Source organism: Erithacus rubecula, assembly GCF_903797595.1.
Source record: "Erithacus rubecula genome assembly, chromosome: 4".
Taxonomy (NCBI): Eukaryota; Metazoa; Chordata; class Aves; order Passeriformes; family Muscicapidae; genus Erithacus; species Erithacus rubecula.
Window position 1 is genome coordinate 10,281,593 of NC_136686.1, and position 13,451 is coordinate 10,295,043.

The 13,451-nt window shown below is 42.1% G+C and overlaps 1 protein-coding gene across 4 annotated transcripts in view; it reads right to left on the bottom strand.

Annotated features, from left to right (window-relative positions):
* Positions 1-13,451, bottom strand: part of ETV6 (ETS variant transcription factor 6) — a 123,537-nt gene that overhangs the window by 78,091 nt on the left and 31,995 nt on the right. For 2 of the 4 annotated variants that reach the window (XM_079305047.1, XM_079305045.1), the window contains exon 2: positions 3,545-3,671. The exons of 1 other annotated variant lie outside the window; for it this stretch is intronic. In XM_079305047.1, coding sequence (XP_079161173.1) covers positions 3,545-3,671 — 127 coding nt within the window. The remainder of the gene's footprint in view (positions 1-3,544; positions 3,672-13,451) is intronic. One more of the 4 variants, XM_079305046.1, reaches the window with a different exon arrangement.

Here is a 13,451-nt window from a genome sequence, read left to right on the forward strand (position 1 = left end):
AGTGCAGCACCAGAGAAAGGCATGTTTTATCCAGAAATTATTCCTACTATCCCAGAGATTTGAAGTTAAGACTGATTACATTGCATTTCTATACAATAGGCTGGCTAGGGAGAAAGCAGCTACTTCAAACATGAAAGGCTGTGTGAGAAGGGTGAAGTGCCTTCACATGACCCCAGAAAGAGGTGTTTCTCTATATAATTTTAGCTCTGTTGATCAAAAAGAAGAAAGGCTGAAGCAAGAGATGTCCACATTCCATCCTTCCAAAGTGCACCAGTCTCTGGATAAAATCAGTTCAGCCTACCTGAGGCTTATTTGCTCACTAAGCAGTGAGAAATAATTTATCACACCAAAGGAAATTGCTCTACTTACTGTTCTGATACTGCTGCTGCTGGTGCTCTCGGAGTGCTCTGGAACATTAGAAACAGTGAAATTTCTTATCAGAAGGCATAAAACTGCCTGAATCCAGAGAGTGCTCTACATGTTCCACATGAAACATTTGTCTCTAGGACTCTCTTTGGGTCAACTGCTCTTTTCAGCTGCACCTACTGCAAATGTACATGAAGATGTGTGAGTTGGGACTAAACTCTTGATTTTGTTGAACACCATCAAAATGTCATGGAAGCAGAAGGAGTGGAGGCCTGACAACCTATTGTGTGACAGCCTGTGTGTGAGAGGAAGAATTTGCCACATCTCCCTGTCACATTGAAATGAGTGAGGGCTGAAAGAAGTTATTATGCTCCACAGAAACAACAAAAAAAACCACAGGGATGGAACCAAACAAAATCTCAGACCCAGAAAAACCTCAGACTTTGCAGATCTAATCCCAACCTTCACACACAGCCTGAACAAAGAATTAGTTACTTTGCCTGACTTCTGAGACAGTTTGGATTTAAGATCAAAGCTGTACCTTGGACACATCTCTGAAAATAGACAAATAAACAAAAAATAAACGAGAGGAGTCTCTGCAGGACCTGAAAAACCCTGAAAAGTGAAAAAAAGAGGTATTAATACCTCTTAAAATCTCATGCTATGAAATCCAAAAGGAAGTGAGTTATATCTACACACTGTATTAGCAAAACTACTGGAATATCATCTTCATTTCTGTTGTCTTCACTTTAAGAAAGATGTCTAAAGTGGCAGACAGTTCACAGAGGTGATATAAACAGAATTTGAAATCTGAAAGCTTAACAGGAAGACTGACAGCCTTAAGAACCTCTTTTCCTATCCAGTTTAGCCAAGAAAAGGTTAAAAAGTGACTATCTAAAAGCACCTATATCAGGAGAAGTCTTTCGACAATATTTAGCAGGAAAGGCAATAATGAGATCTAATAGTTGAAAACTGAAGCTTGACTAATTCAAACTATAAATAGGGCACTTAAAAAAAAGGCAAATAAGGAGATAATTAAGCATTAAAAGAACATCTAGAGACCTTATATTCTCCTCATCACTTAAGTTGTTTTTTAAATGAAGAGCAGAAATCTTTCTGCACATATTGTTGCTCAGTTGCTGGACCTAAACACAGCAGTTACTGCTGAAGTTTTGCAACAAAAGTTATACCAGAGATTGTTTCAGAAATTCAGAATGGCTGCTTCTGGCCTAGCCATGAAGCTATGTACTTAAAGAATGGTTTTATCAGTGTTTGGGTCAACCAGTGTTGGTTGACAGCAGTATTTTGTGTCAATACTGACTGCATACTGAGCTACAAAATACTACACTGCCATTGACTACCATTAGTAAGGCTATGTAAATGTATTTCATGTTGTTTATTACCTCAGACACTAACTTTATGGAAGGCTATTTCACAAATATTTCAGGATTAATCATCTGTGCTTTTACACTGCAACAAGTCAGACTGGTGTGGAAATACTAAAGGGAAAGAAGCCTTGCAAGCTAAAAATGTGCCAACCAAAAGAACAGAAAAACCAAAACAAGAGTCAAGGTGAAAGGTTGGACCACATTCTAAAAATACTGTGAAAGAAGTCTTCACTGACAAGAAGCTTTATAGATTCAACACTATCCAGCAAGCTGGCTAGCTGATGGGAAGGAAGCAGGAACAATATGCACCACCACTTTTGCTATCAAGAGTCTGTGCCTCCCTGCTTTATGTATCTGCCAGACAAGCAGTAAGTAACTGCAAACCCAGCTGTGATTCTGCCTGTGGAGTGGACAGACAGCAGCTCCCACAGCAGAAGTAAACAGTACCAACTTCTGCAATGAGGAAGAAACCCAAAAGATGTGGAGATAAACAGTACCAGTAGGGAGGAGAACTGCTTCTGTGCTGGGTTATTTTGTGCCTGCTTTAGGCAAAGCACAGAAATGCCCTTAAGTGTGGCAGCCAAGTCCTCCCCAGGCCAGGGGAACAGCTGAGCAGCCACACACACACATGCAAGCCAGGCCTAGGAGCTCAAGGACACTCAGGCAGGGACCAGACATGGTCAGATACTCTGCAGCAGCAGCTCCCATTCTCACCAGGAAGCACAGAAAACTGGGCCACGCAGGACATGTGAGGCATGGCAAGTGACCGTGGGGCAGACTAACTCAGTGGCCAGCAAGGGAGTGAGCACAGGAATAAAGCAGAAATGCTTTAAACACAGTTTGCATCCAGAAAGGAGTATGTGTGAAAAACAGCTGAGGACAGGAATCAGAGTGTTTTGTGATAAACATGGACTTCCCCCTCTTCCCCCCGCCAAATCCCAAACCCGTTTTACAGAGGGCAAAGCACAAAGTTTTGTTTGCTTCTGGCCCTCTTGTCCATTGTTGCTTTAGTAGTCCAGGAATGTAACACCTGACAAAAGTTTACTTAAATCATCTTTATTTCCATCAGAACTGCTTCCCCTCCAAAAAGGAAAATTCCACTCTTGTCCCCATCCTAATTCACCTCTCACTGGCCAACAGCCCTTGGCCTTTCCTATTTGTCAAACTCATCTCAGCAAGGAAGTACCTGGCTCTCACCTCGCTCTCAGCTCGTTTATGCTCCAATGTCAGTGATATGTTCTTCCTCCTTTGCAGCATCCTTTTGTGCTCAGCTAGGTTCATTCCTCCTCCTTTCCCACTGCCTCTGGCAGCACTCATGCTCTACACTAGAGAGCCTGGGCATCATAACTATTTGAGACCCCTCAGAACCTGGAAACAGCCAAAGCATAAACAGATTCCACTTGCCACAGATGGTGAAACTCTGACCTTGTGCTGCAGAATGTAACTGAGCAATTCCAATAAAGTGGAAGGAAATACAGCACTTCCTGTCAAAAGAAGCCCTCCATATCTATGCCTGTCATGAGAAACAGGCCAAATGCTTGACAAGGGGTGCAGGAGACAGGAAGGGAGATTCAGTATATTATAATTTAAAAGTAATTTTCTTCAGTTAAAAACAATAGCCAGGAAAACCAAACCAGCTAAAGCTTATTGAAAAAAGAAAAAAAAGAAAAAAAAAAGGGTATAAAGCCAGGGACTTGCCTGGTCCTTTCCATAAAACCAGAAATAACTCCTCACCCTGCCCCACCCCCTCCTCAGTCCAAGAATTTAAGCAGCCTCGTGCTGACACTCACGCAGGTGTGCTGGCAATCTGATGGTGTCTTCCTCCATCCTGATCGCTTGAGGCACTGGGACATGTAGTGGTGACGAACTGTAATTTGGTACCGGGCTCACTGGAGGTGTGTACGAAATTCTTTCCTGCTGTTAAAAGAAAGTGGGGGCGGGGAGGGAGAGAAAGAGAGAGGACAACGTGAACTTTGGAACAGAGGTATGAAACCATGGCAGAGGAGGTGGATGTGGGTGGAAGGAAGGAAGTGTGTGCCTGGTGATGAGAGCAGCACTGGTGATGCACCAGCTGCCCAGGGAGCTCCAGAGCACACACAGAACACTGGTGGCCAGAGCTGCCTCCTGCTGCAGGGGGACCAAGCACCTTTTAGAGTGGCAGCATTAATTTTCAAAAGAGCCATGAAGTTTTCAAGGGTCTTCTCAGAAATTTGCCACGGGAGGATAGGGGAAGTGACATGCAAGTGGGGAGACTCCAAGGGTTTTATGTCAGTGAAAATCTGACATCAACTCCATGATATATGCATAAGTACCACTGAAGCGCCAAAACCACTTAATCTTACACTAACAAATCAGTCATGATCTGAACAAGCTAAGTGTTTAGCACTATACTCCTTCCTACCATTTTAAAGACATTAATCAGTAACTTTTGTCATTAGTGCAGAAAAACACATCACTAAAGACTACTCTATTTACCATCAAGTAACACAGTACTCCTGTTTTTACTAAACAAGTTACTGTTACCTTCTTTGAAGCAGTTCAACTTGCAACCAAATACAGTTAAACAGAGTCAAAAAGCCAACTTGTGAATGTTGTATTAGTTTCATAATTGTCACTGTTGAAAATGTCTGACGAGAAATCTAAGACTGAAACTTCATGTTATCTGATGAGAAAATGCTTTCATATTCTAAGCCCCAACATTGTACTCCAATCATGGAACAAAAAATACCCTTTTGTAAATAAACATAGACACAATTTTACAGGAACATAAAAAGATCCATTATCATATGCTTCCTGGAAGGTAATGCATGTAGTTCTCCAGAACCATGCTACTGACATGTAATGATGCCAGTGCAAACAGCATGGATTTACATCCCTGCATATACAGAAGCAGAAGGAGCTACTGTAATTTCTGAGCATTTGCAGGACAGTATGAGTGCAGCCTCTCACCCTGACCTTGATCTCTGGCAAACGGAAAAAACAAATTTGAAGCTGGACCAAAAGAAGGTAATTGCTTCCATGACAAACCACAGCATTATCACAGCCATGAGACAGGAAAATAGACTGAGGCTGATAGAGGCACATGCAGAATCTAATGTAAGCACCCTTGCTACAAAAGCGAAGGGGAGGTTTGCAAAAAACTCTGCAGGTGACATTCAAAAATAAAGGGAACACCTACAAAGTCTTGCAGCCACCACTTCAAAGCAAGCCCAGTTCATTCTTTTGCAAGGTACTGTTTGCTGTTCAGGAGCTCAGGCAGAACCAGAAGTTTAACCTCAACATCAGGAGTCCCAACACAACACCCTATAACACAAGGCAGAGAAGACTGACAGCATGAGAAAACAAACTACTACAGGTTTAGGCAGTGAGAAGACAGGCCTTTTTCACTCCACCATCACTTTGTTATTTCTACAAGCATGGCCCCTGTCTGTGGCTGTCAGCTCAGTATTTTTAAAGAGAAATTGTTCAGTTTTATGTTCCTGTCTCCCACAAACTCAGTTTCTTTCTACTCATCACTGTCCAGGCAACAGCAACCCATTATATTGGATGAATTCAGTTTTCTGCAGTTACCAAACAGGGATGTTTGTTGTGATGCGATGGAAGATGCACCTGTGGAGCCACAAGGCATTATTCAGTTTTCAATTCCTCCAACTCAAACCGGCTGAGTCTGTGCTTCTCATTCCAGATGTGTGGCTCTCTGTGCCCATCTGCACCTCTCACCCTGGTGCACAGCACCCCTGGAGGGGAGAGAGACCGGGCACTTCCCAGCATTTCCTGCTGCGATCCACAGCACAGATAAGCGAACCACAGTGCAGCTGCTTGCCTTGTTCATGGAGGTATTTATAAAAAGAGGAACACTTCTGAAACACAGATGCCTGCCTCTGGTAACAGGCACTAGAGAATAAGTGGGATATCCAAAGTCCTTTCCTCCCTCCTGAAGAATGCAGGATACAGTCCAAGCTCAGGTCACATTTCATGCTCACTGAATCACCACTGCAAAGACAAAGTGGCTTCAAAGGGCCTCCTCACTGCCCAAGAGCAGGTGGAAAATGAAATTGAATCCAGAACTCGTCCACTTCCCTCAAGACCTAAGAGGTGCTGCATCAAACCAAGGCATTATGCTTCCAGTATGTGCTGCCTCTACCAATCAATCTCCTAAAGGCAAACCATAACTTTATTTATACCATGGCAGTTTCATTGAGGTTTACTGTTTTAAACAAATGCATTTGATTAATTGTTTCCTAGTATTCATAAGGACTGGACAGCCAAAACCAAACAAGATATGGAACTGCACTAACTTTTCCCACACATCTTGGATGTCCACAGTACTGTGTGAATTGCTATTTGCAGAAGGCATTTTACAAGACACGAAGGAGAATTAGCTATCCAATTCCTATTAGTGCCTTTGAAATGCCCTCTCTTGTGAATCCTGCATTTTTCTGTCAGCACCTTTAGCCTAAATATCAAAGCAATTTACAGACATTAGGTAAGACTTTTTCTTTTTATTAGACACACAGACAACCTGAGTTACAGCAAGAGCACACCTCAAATGAGCTAAGTAATTTCCGAGTTAAGCAGTTGAGAAAGGACAGCATGCGCCTCTCAAGGGCAATACATTTAACAATTGCATGCTGAAAGAGCTGCCCTTGAACTGTCCTGTACAGATTTCCAAAAGGTATGGAATGGTAATGGCACAGGGAGGTCAAGACACTGAGCTTGTGGAAAAAATTAGTTTAATCCCCGTTTGCAGCATGGGGCAGTAATGTGTCTCGCAGCAGAACTACAAACACCAGCCTAGTTCTGCAAGCTGCCCCTGCTCTATGCTCAGCCACACGCAGTGCCCAGCCTGCACAGTCAATGCAAAAGGTCACATGTGCTCCTCCAGGATTTCTGAGGCTTTTAGAGCCACTTTTCCAGGAGGTACCTATTGTGCTCACACCACTGAGAACGGATTGCATCAATCTTCACAACTCCAGAACTGCCCAGTACTTCTCTCTGTGGAATCCACCAAACAAAAACATGGTTGGTGTCTCATGCTTCTAAGGTTATGCAACCAGATACTCTGCTACTAGGAATTATTCTGAAAGCATTTCCTAACTAGTCAAGTTTAATATTTTCCTTTGTATTAAGGCCAAGAATGGTACGCTTGTTCAAGCCACAGCTTGGGAGGAAGGATAGGTAGTGCTGGTAGAACCTGCATGAACCTTGCGTGTTCTTGAGCAAACAGCCTTGTTGCAGCTTAATCTACTGGTAAAAAAAAAAACTAAATCAATACACATTTGATGTGGTCCTCTGAGATTTTTGGCGATGAGTGCTAAGAAAGAGCTTGGTACTACCACATTCCATATTCACCACCTGCCAGGGGACTCTATAAACATCTAAACCTGTAAGCGACCAAACGCTCAGCCCCAAACAATTACCAGTTAAGAAATTTCAAAATAGCAACTCCTGAGCATTTTGACATTAGCCACAAAGAGGTGACTAAAACAGATGGCATATTGCTTGCTGTCATCATTTTTTATTGATTTCTTCAGCTCACAGGGAATCCAGGAAGTTTCACCATTAAATTTCATGTTGCTTACAGTAATTGAAGAGGTACATGAAGTCAATTTTTATGGAAGGCCCTCCGCAGGGTTTACTCTGGTGGCTGGTGCTCCAAGAGTGCCACCTGGACAACCAGCCAGGACTGCTGAGAGGTGGACATACCTGCCCAATTGAGCAGAGACAGGCTGAAACACATGGCTAAAAATCAAAGAGAATCTATGGGTTCTTTCTCTTTACTAAATATTCAGCTGCTGAGAATGCCATAGATCAAACCATCCTGTCTAAATCAAAAGCTATACTGACTGTGACTATGTAGTAGGTAGGTATCTAACAGATGACTAGACTCCCAAAGCCATCAAAGCACACACTGATTTCAGTTTCAAGAATTGGGATACATCCTTTACTGACAAAATCTACCTGAACAGAATTTTCTCTGTCAGGAACACAAATAATTCATATTACTAAAATAAAAATATTAACCACACAAAAAAAAGATCAAAATTAAATTTAAAAGTCTAACAATTGAGGATGAGAGAGGCTGCAAATAAAAATAGCTTCAGGCTTTTGATATAATTGTACTCTTCTGAACTCCAAAGCAACAGCCTTGTAATCTGATAGTCTTTTTGTCCCCTTACTAAGTTCACTCAGATGGCAAGCACAAAGAATATACTTATTTTGTAGAAATGAAAATAAAATATGCAAGAAAGTCTGCTAAGCAAGCTCTTATGTTGTCCCAGTGATTATTTCAGTAGCTGGATAGGTGGTATACTAAAACCACCTTTTTTTTAACTAATACAGCAAAGAAATGCAATACCTATGCAGCAGTTTACAGGAAACCAAAACAGCCAATGTAGTCTGCAAATACCTTGTGCTGGACAGAAGAGGCAGCTGACCCTAATCACTGCAAAAAAACTTTCTCCAATACTGCACATAATGATACCACACAGGGAGAAAGGAACTGAAAGCTGACACTCATTTGCATCCCAGGATTCTGGTGTACCTGTGCCATGAAATGAAAAGACAGACCAAGAGACCAGGAGCCAGGGGGAGCCTGTGAGGGTCTGTTTTCCCTACTGTGGATCCTCCTAGGAGTAGGTGGCTCAAGTATAGCAGAGGGGAGAAAAGGACCTTGGAGACAAGGGTGGTTGGGGGGAAATTGTGTTTTCAGGAAAAAGTTGGAAGGCTCTGAAGCTCTGGACACCCAGCAGGACAATGACAGCAAACCAGCCACAGAGCATCACAGGGGAAAAGAGCAGGAGATTCAAGTAAATTAATCCTTAGGGAAGAAAGTGAGAAGAGGAAAGGGAAGGAAGATGGATGCACTGTTCACCAGTGCTTTGTATGCAATATCACAGCTGGATATGGAAGTCCAGAAGACCACTGTAAGATGAATTACACAGTCTAACATAGGGAGCAGGAAGGAAATTGGAGCCTCTAATGGGCTGTATAGAACATTTGGGGACTTTGGTACATTCCAGTTTGCATACTCCAACTTCTGCCAGAAACAAAGGCTCAGGCTCCGAAAATAAAAAAACAACTAGAGCGCTGCAGTAACAGGGTATGAATTCAACTCTCTACTTCTCTCCCCTCCCCCAGCTGCTGTCATCTTCTTAATTTCCATGGCAGACATCTCCTAATTTTTGATCCCATTAATATAGCAATTCACGTCAAATCTATAGCAGCATAATCAGCACACTATCAGTAATTAGAGAAATTAAAACAAACACAGCTCTCTGGAATGGACCTTATGCAAAACAGCATTGGGAAAAGATTAACATCTCGTTTCCTAGGCAGAAAGCAAAGATTGTGTCAGTAACCTTAGCAATTTTGTGAAGTTCAGTTCCTCCCTGACCCCTCCCTCCAGCCTGTCCTCTCTGCACAGGGGCAGGTGATGGCTCTCCTCTCATGCCTCAATCCTTACTCAAGCAAATAAACACAGTGGTGAAATGGTTCATCACAAAGGGAAGGGGAAAGGAGACTGTGGGGAAGTTCGTGCTTCTCTCATAGTGATTACAGCCACTGTACTAATTAAATTAAAATTGTACAGACAGCAATACCAATGCACTAGAGTGCTATGAAAAGGCAGCTTGAGGAGGTCAATGCTGTCATTGGAAAAGCCATGATACAGCTGCATTATTGTATAAGCACCCCAAAGTATTTTAGATTAGCAAGTATCAAAGAAGCCAAAAAACTAGGTTAACCACATGCTCAAAAAGTATTTCTTTGCTGCTAATATGGGGGAATAGAGAATAGAATAGGCTGTGTGAAGACAGTATCAGGTAAAACTAGAAGATAAAATTAAGGCAAAAAGCTCAGTACAGTTCAAAGGATCAGTCATTTACATTTTTAATAAAGAATTTTATCTGTAGATATCCCAGCTAGGCAGCAGAAAATACACAAGAGGCAGATTCTGGTTCAGAATTTGAAAGCAGAATCATCACACTCCAAACGGGTGTAAAGCCTTCTCTATCCACCCATCCTTCTGCACCAAGGCTCCAGGAAGAGGCAGTAAAGCTGGGACTTGGCCTCCCTACTACCTCAAGGCAGAAGTCAACTACAGATTCCACTGCCTGACATTAAGAAAACTATTTGCCCCCAACCCTTTTCAACATGCATCTCCAAAATTTGCATCCTGGGGTTGTCACTGCAACGCTCCTCTGAAGAACTTGCTACTGACCTTTGTTTAAGCAGGGCATGGAAAAAGCTGGGCCACTCCTGTAACCCAGAGGGTCACTTTGGCATCCATACCATCATTTGTTGGTACACTCACTCCACACAAAGCACCACAGAAGGCTCAAGGGAGACAGTTAATTGTACAGCTAGGGAAAAATTCCCACATGAGGCTTTGAAGTACTGCGGCCAGTGAGTAAGCAGCACAGAAGCAAGGAAGGCAACAGCAAAGAACTTTCCAGGCTTAACTGCACGTCAGAGATATTTCACTGCACTTTTTGTGTTCTCTAAAACAGGCAGGGCTGGGGAGCCTCATCTCTGTAACATATGGTGGTTGTACAACCCTGCCTGTGTGCGTGGGAATTAACACCCTGAACACCCTTACTGCAGTCATGTGCTCATTTCAGGGCAAGATTCCTGGAGGCCATGAAACTGAGATGGAAAGACTAAGGGGAAACATGGTATACAAGGAGCTGCCCTCTAACATGTTGTGGGAAAGCTTCTCTTCTGCATCTCAGGACTGGCATGGCACAACTGTTTTTACTTGGTTGTATTGCTGAGCTGTCGAAGTCACAATGTTACTATGCATTCAAACATAACCAAGGACAATCATAATTTCTGATCTTCCTACCATAGATGTGCATTGCTTCCTGAACATTTCTACTGAAGCTACAGTTACTGTGAACAGGGTCCTTCACAAAAGAGGATATCAAATATGTACATAGCACAAATCACAGGTCAGAACTGACACGCAGACGAGGTCAATTCATTCACTGTCCTGGGATATCTAATTGCCCATCAATTAAGTAGTGGAAAAATCATGGGTGAGTAATTCACATAAAAGTCTTATATTCTCTTAACCCTCAGTCACTGATGGAAACAGAATTCCTGTGGAGCTGCAACATACTGTAATACACATTTTAAAAATACCACTTACAAATATAAGAAATTGCCCTTCTTGGTCCCTTTGCACAGCTGGATCCTGCTCCCATCTTTGCCTGAAAAATTCTTCAGTGAATTTTATTTATTTATTTTTAAACAGTGTTTCTGGTCCAGATTTACTCTAGAGGAAGTAAAATCCACATATGGGCCTCAGTCTTCCTCTTCTTCAGTAACTTTAGCTTACTGTCTCTCCTTATCTATTATCACCTTACTATTGGCATACACAGCACCCCTGCATTTCCACCACAGCATTTCTCCACACTTCAGATTTCTGGCAGACTTTCCATGAAAAAGGGCATGTCAAATGCCCAGAGAAACCTGGGAGTGCCATGCAGAGGTCTAATGCTACACCTTACACTTTCTTGCTCCTGAAGATTCAATTAGTTCTACAGTAACCCAGCAGACACAGCATGGCAGGGAACTGTGCCACATCCCCTTGTTCCAAAACACCTCTAAGTAGGTAAAAACAATTTTCCAGAGAGAATCTAGGCCAGTCTGAGGATAGAACAGCTATAATAAGGGCTGCAGGTTAAAAAATGGGCAGATAGACTTGAGTAAAACTAAACAGAATCCTCAATGAGAGAAGATAGCCAAATAAAACACCCATTCTCAACAACTGTCTTAATAAGCTAGTCCAGAAACAAGAGATCATGGATATTTGCCCTATAAAATATCAGAAAGATTCAGTTTATTCAACTCCCAACTCATTAAATGCAGAGGGAGTCCCTAGAAAGGGCCATACTTGCACTGACCTACTGTACAGATACTGGATATGGAAAAACATCAAATTACAATTTTCTTTCACCTACTCCAGCTACTTACTTCAATGTGAACAACATTAAGATCAGTGTGACTAGAAAAGGAAACTCTAGCTGACAAAGGAGAGTATATTGAAAACAGCTGGTAGGATTTCACTTAGAATATTGCATCCTGCACATTTGCAGGCTCTTCATTCTGCATCATACACACACACCCCCATGTATGCAAGACAGGCAAATTTTACAAGAGTCAAATTATGTAGCTTGCAAGAAAGGAATAAAAGAACAACTGAGATGGACAGAAGAAAGGACAGATACAGCCCAACATTCAAAAGGAAATAAAAACAGACAGAAGAAAGGTAATCTGGAAGACATATTGCAGAAGGATAAGATAGTAAGAAGCTGTGATTAAAACATAAAGATGCATTGGGAGACAATTGAAAGAAGCAGAGTTTCATAAAAAGAAAAAAATTTGCAGCAGGTTAGCCTGTACAAAAATAGGATTTTTTTTTTTTTTTTAATAAGCTATTTAGCAGCTTTTGTAAGGTCTCTCCAGTTAGCAATCTAATGGTATGAGAATACAAAGTAGAAGAAAACAAACTTTTTACTTATCATCAGACACCAAAGTACTACTTAGAGAAAATAAACCACCTGGAGATAAACTTGAGGCACAGTAAAATCTTTTCTTTCCTATAAAACATGGTCCTTCCAGAACAGGACCATCAGGATTGGCAGAATTTAGGGGAGTTTTTAAATATATTTGTACAGAAATAGCTGGTCATGGTACTGCACATCTGATCCAAAAGAATAGATATACTTTCATATGTGTTCAAAGAGAAGCTGAAGCTCCTGAGCAAGACATACTTTTAAGAAGTGGTAGATGACAGGAAAAGAGCAGAGCCTGAATTCAACAATATGGTCTATATTCCATGCACAATGACAGGGCCAAGTGATGGCTCTTTATTAAATGCTTTCTCCTCCATTAATGCTGCACACTCTAATGATTTGACCATTGCTATTAACAAATCTGCCATGTCCCTGCCTGGAGCTAATAAGTAATGAACTAAGCGGGTGAATATTCTGTTGTGTAAGAAGAGCTATTAGCAATCCTTTCCCAACTGCTCTGAAAACAAGAGATGCCTTCCAGGTATGACCTGTCCATGTGACAGGGTACACCCCACACAGACCTTATTCCTTCACTCTGGAAATTCCAGGGGCACTCCCAGCACTCAGAAGAGGAATAAGAAGTGGATCACCTGAGTACAGGGGTGCCAGACAGGGCTGGGCGGCAGATGCCAGACAGCAAAGCACAGGATAGAACAAGCTCCACTGAAGAGGTTTGAAGAGAAACGGTGAGGACACACATCTGCTTGTTCCCAGACCTGCTATGATCTCCAAAACAACCTGTGGCACCACCACAGCCCTCACTGCCATGGTTGTGCCTACAGGACAATGGGATAAATGCTGAGGACCACAGGTGTGTCAAGCCGAGTGACAAATCTCAGTTTAGCTGCTTTCCCTCTGCCATAGCTTTTCCTGTTGGTTAAGTTCCCCAATTGTTTTAATTGTTCCTTTCAACCTCTGCATAGCTTTTTGTTCTTCCTCAAATTATTATTTTGTTTTAGCTCATAATCCTGAAGCATTGGTTATGATGTTGTTCCTGGCAGAACAGAAGTGCTGAAGCTTCACTCTGGTTATCTTTGGTTTGTTTTCACAACTAAGCATTGCTGGTTCATGTCTGAATGGACGCTGCAGTGAGAGCCACTCCACCCTTACCACAGTA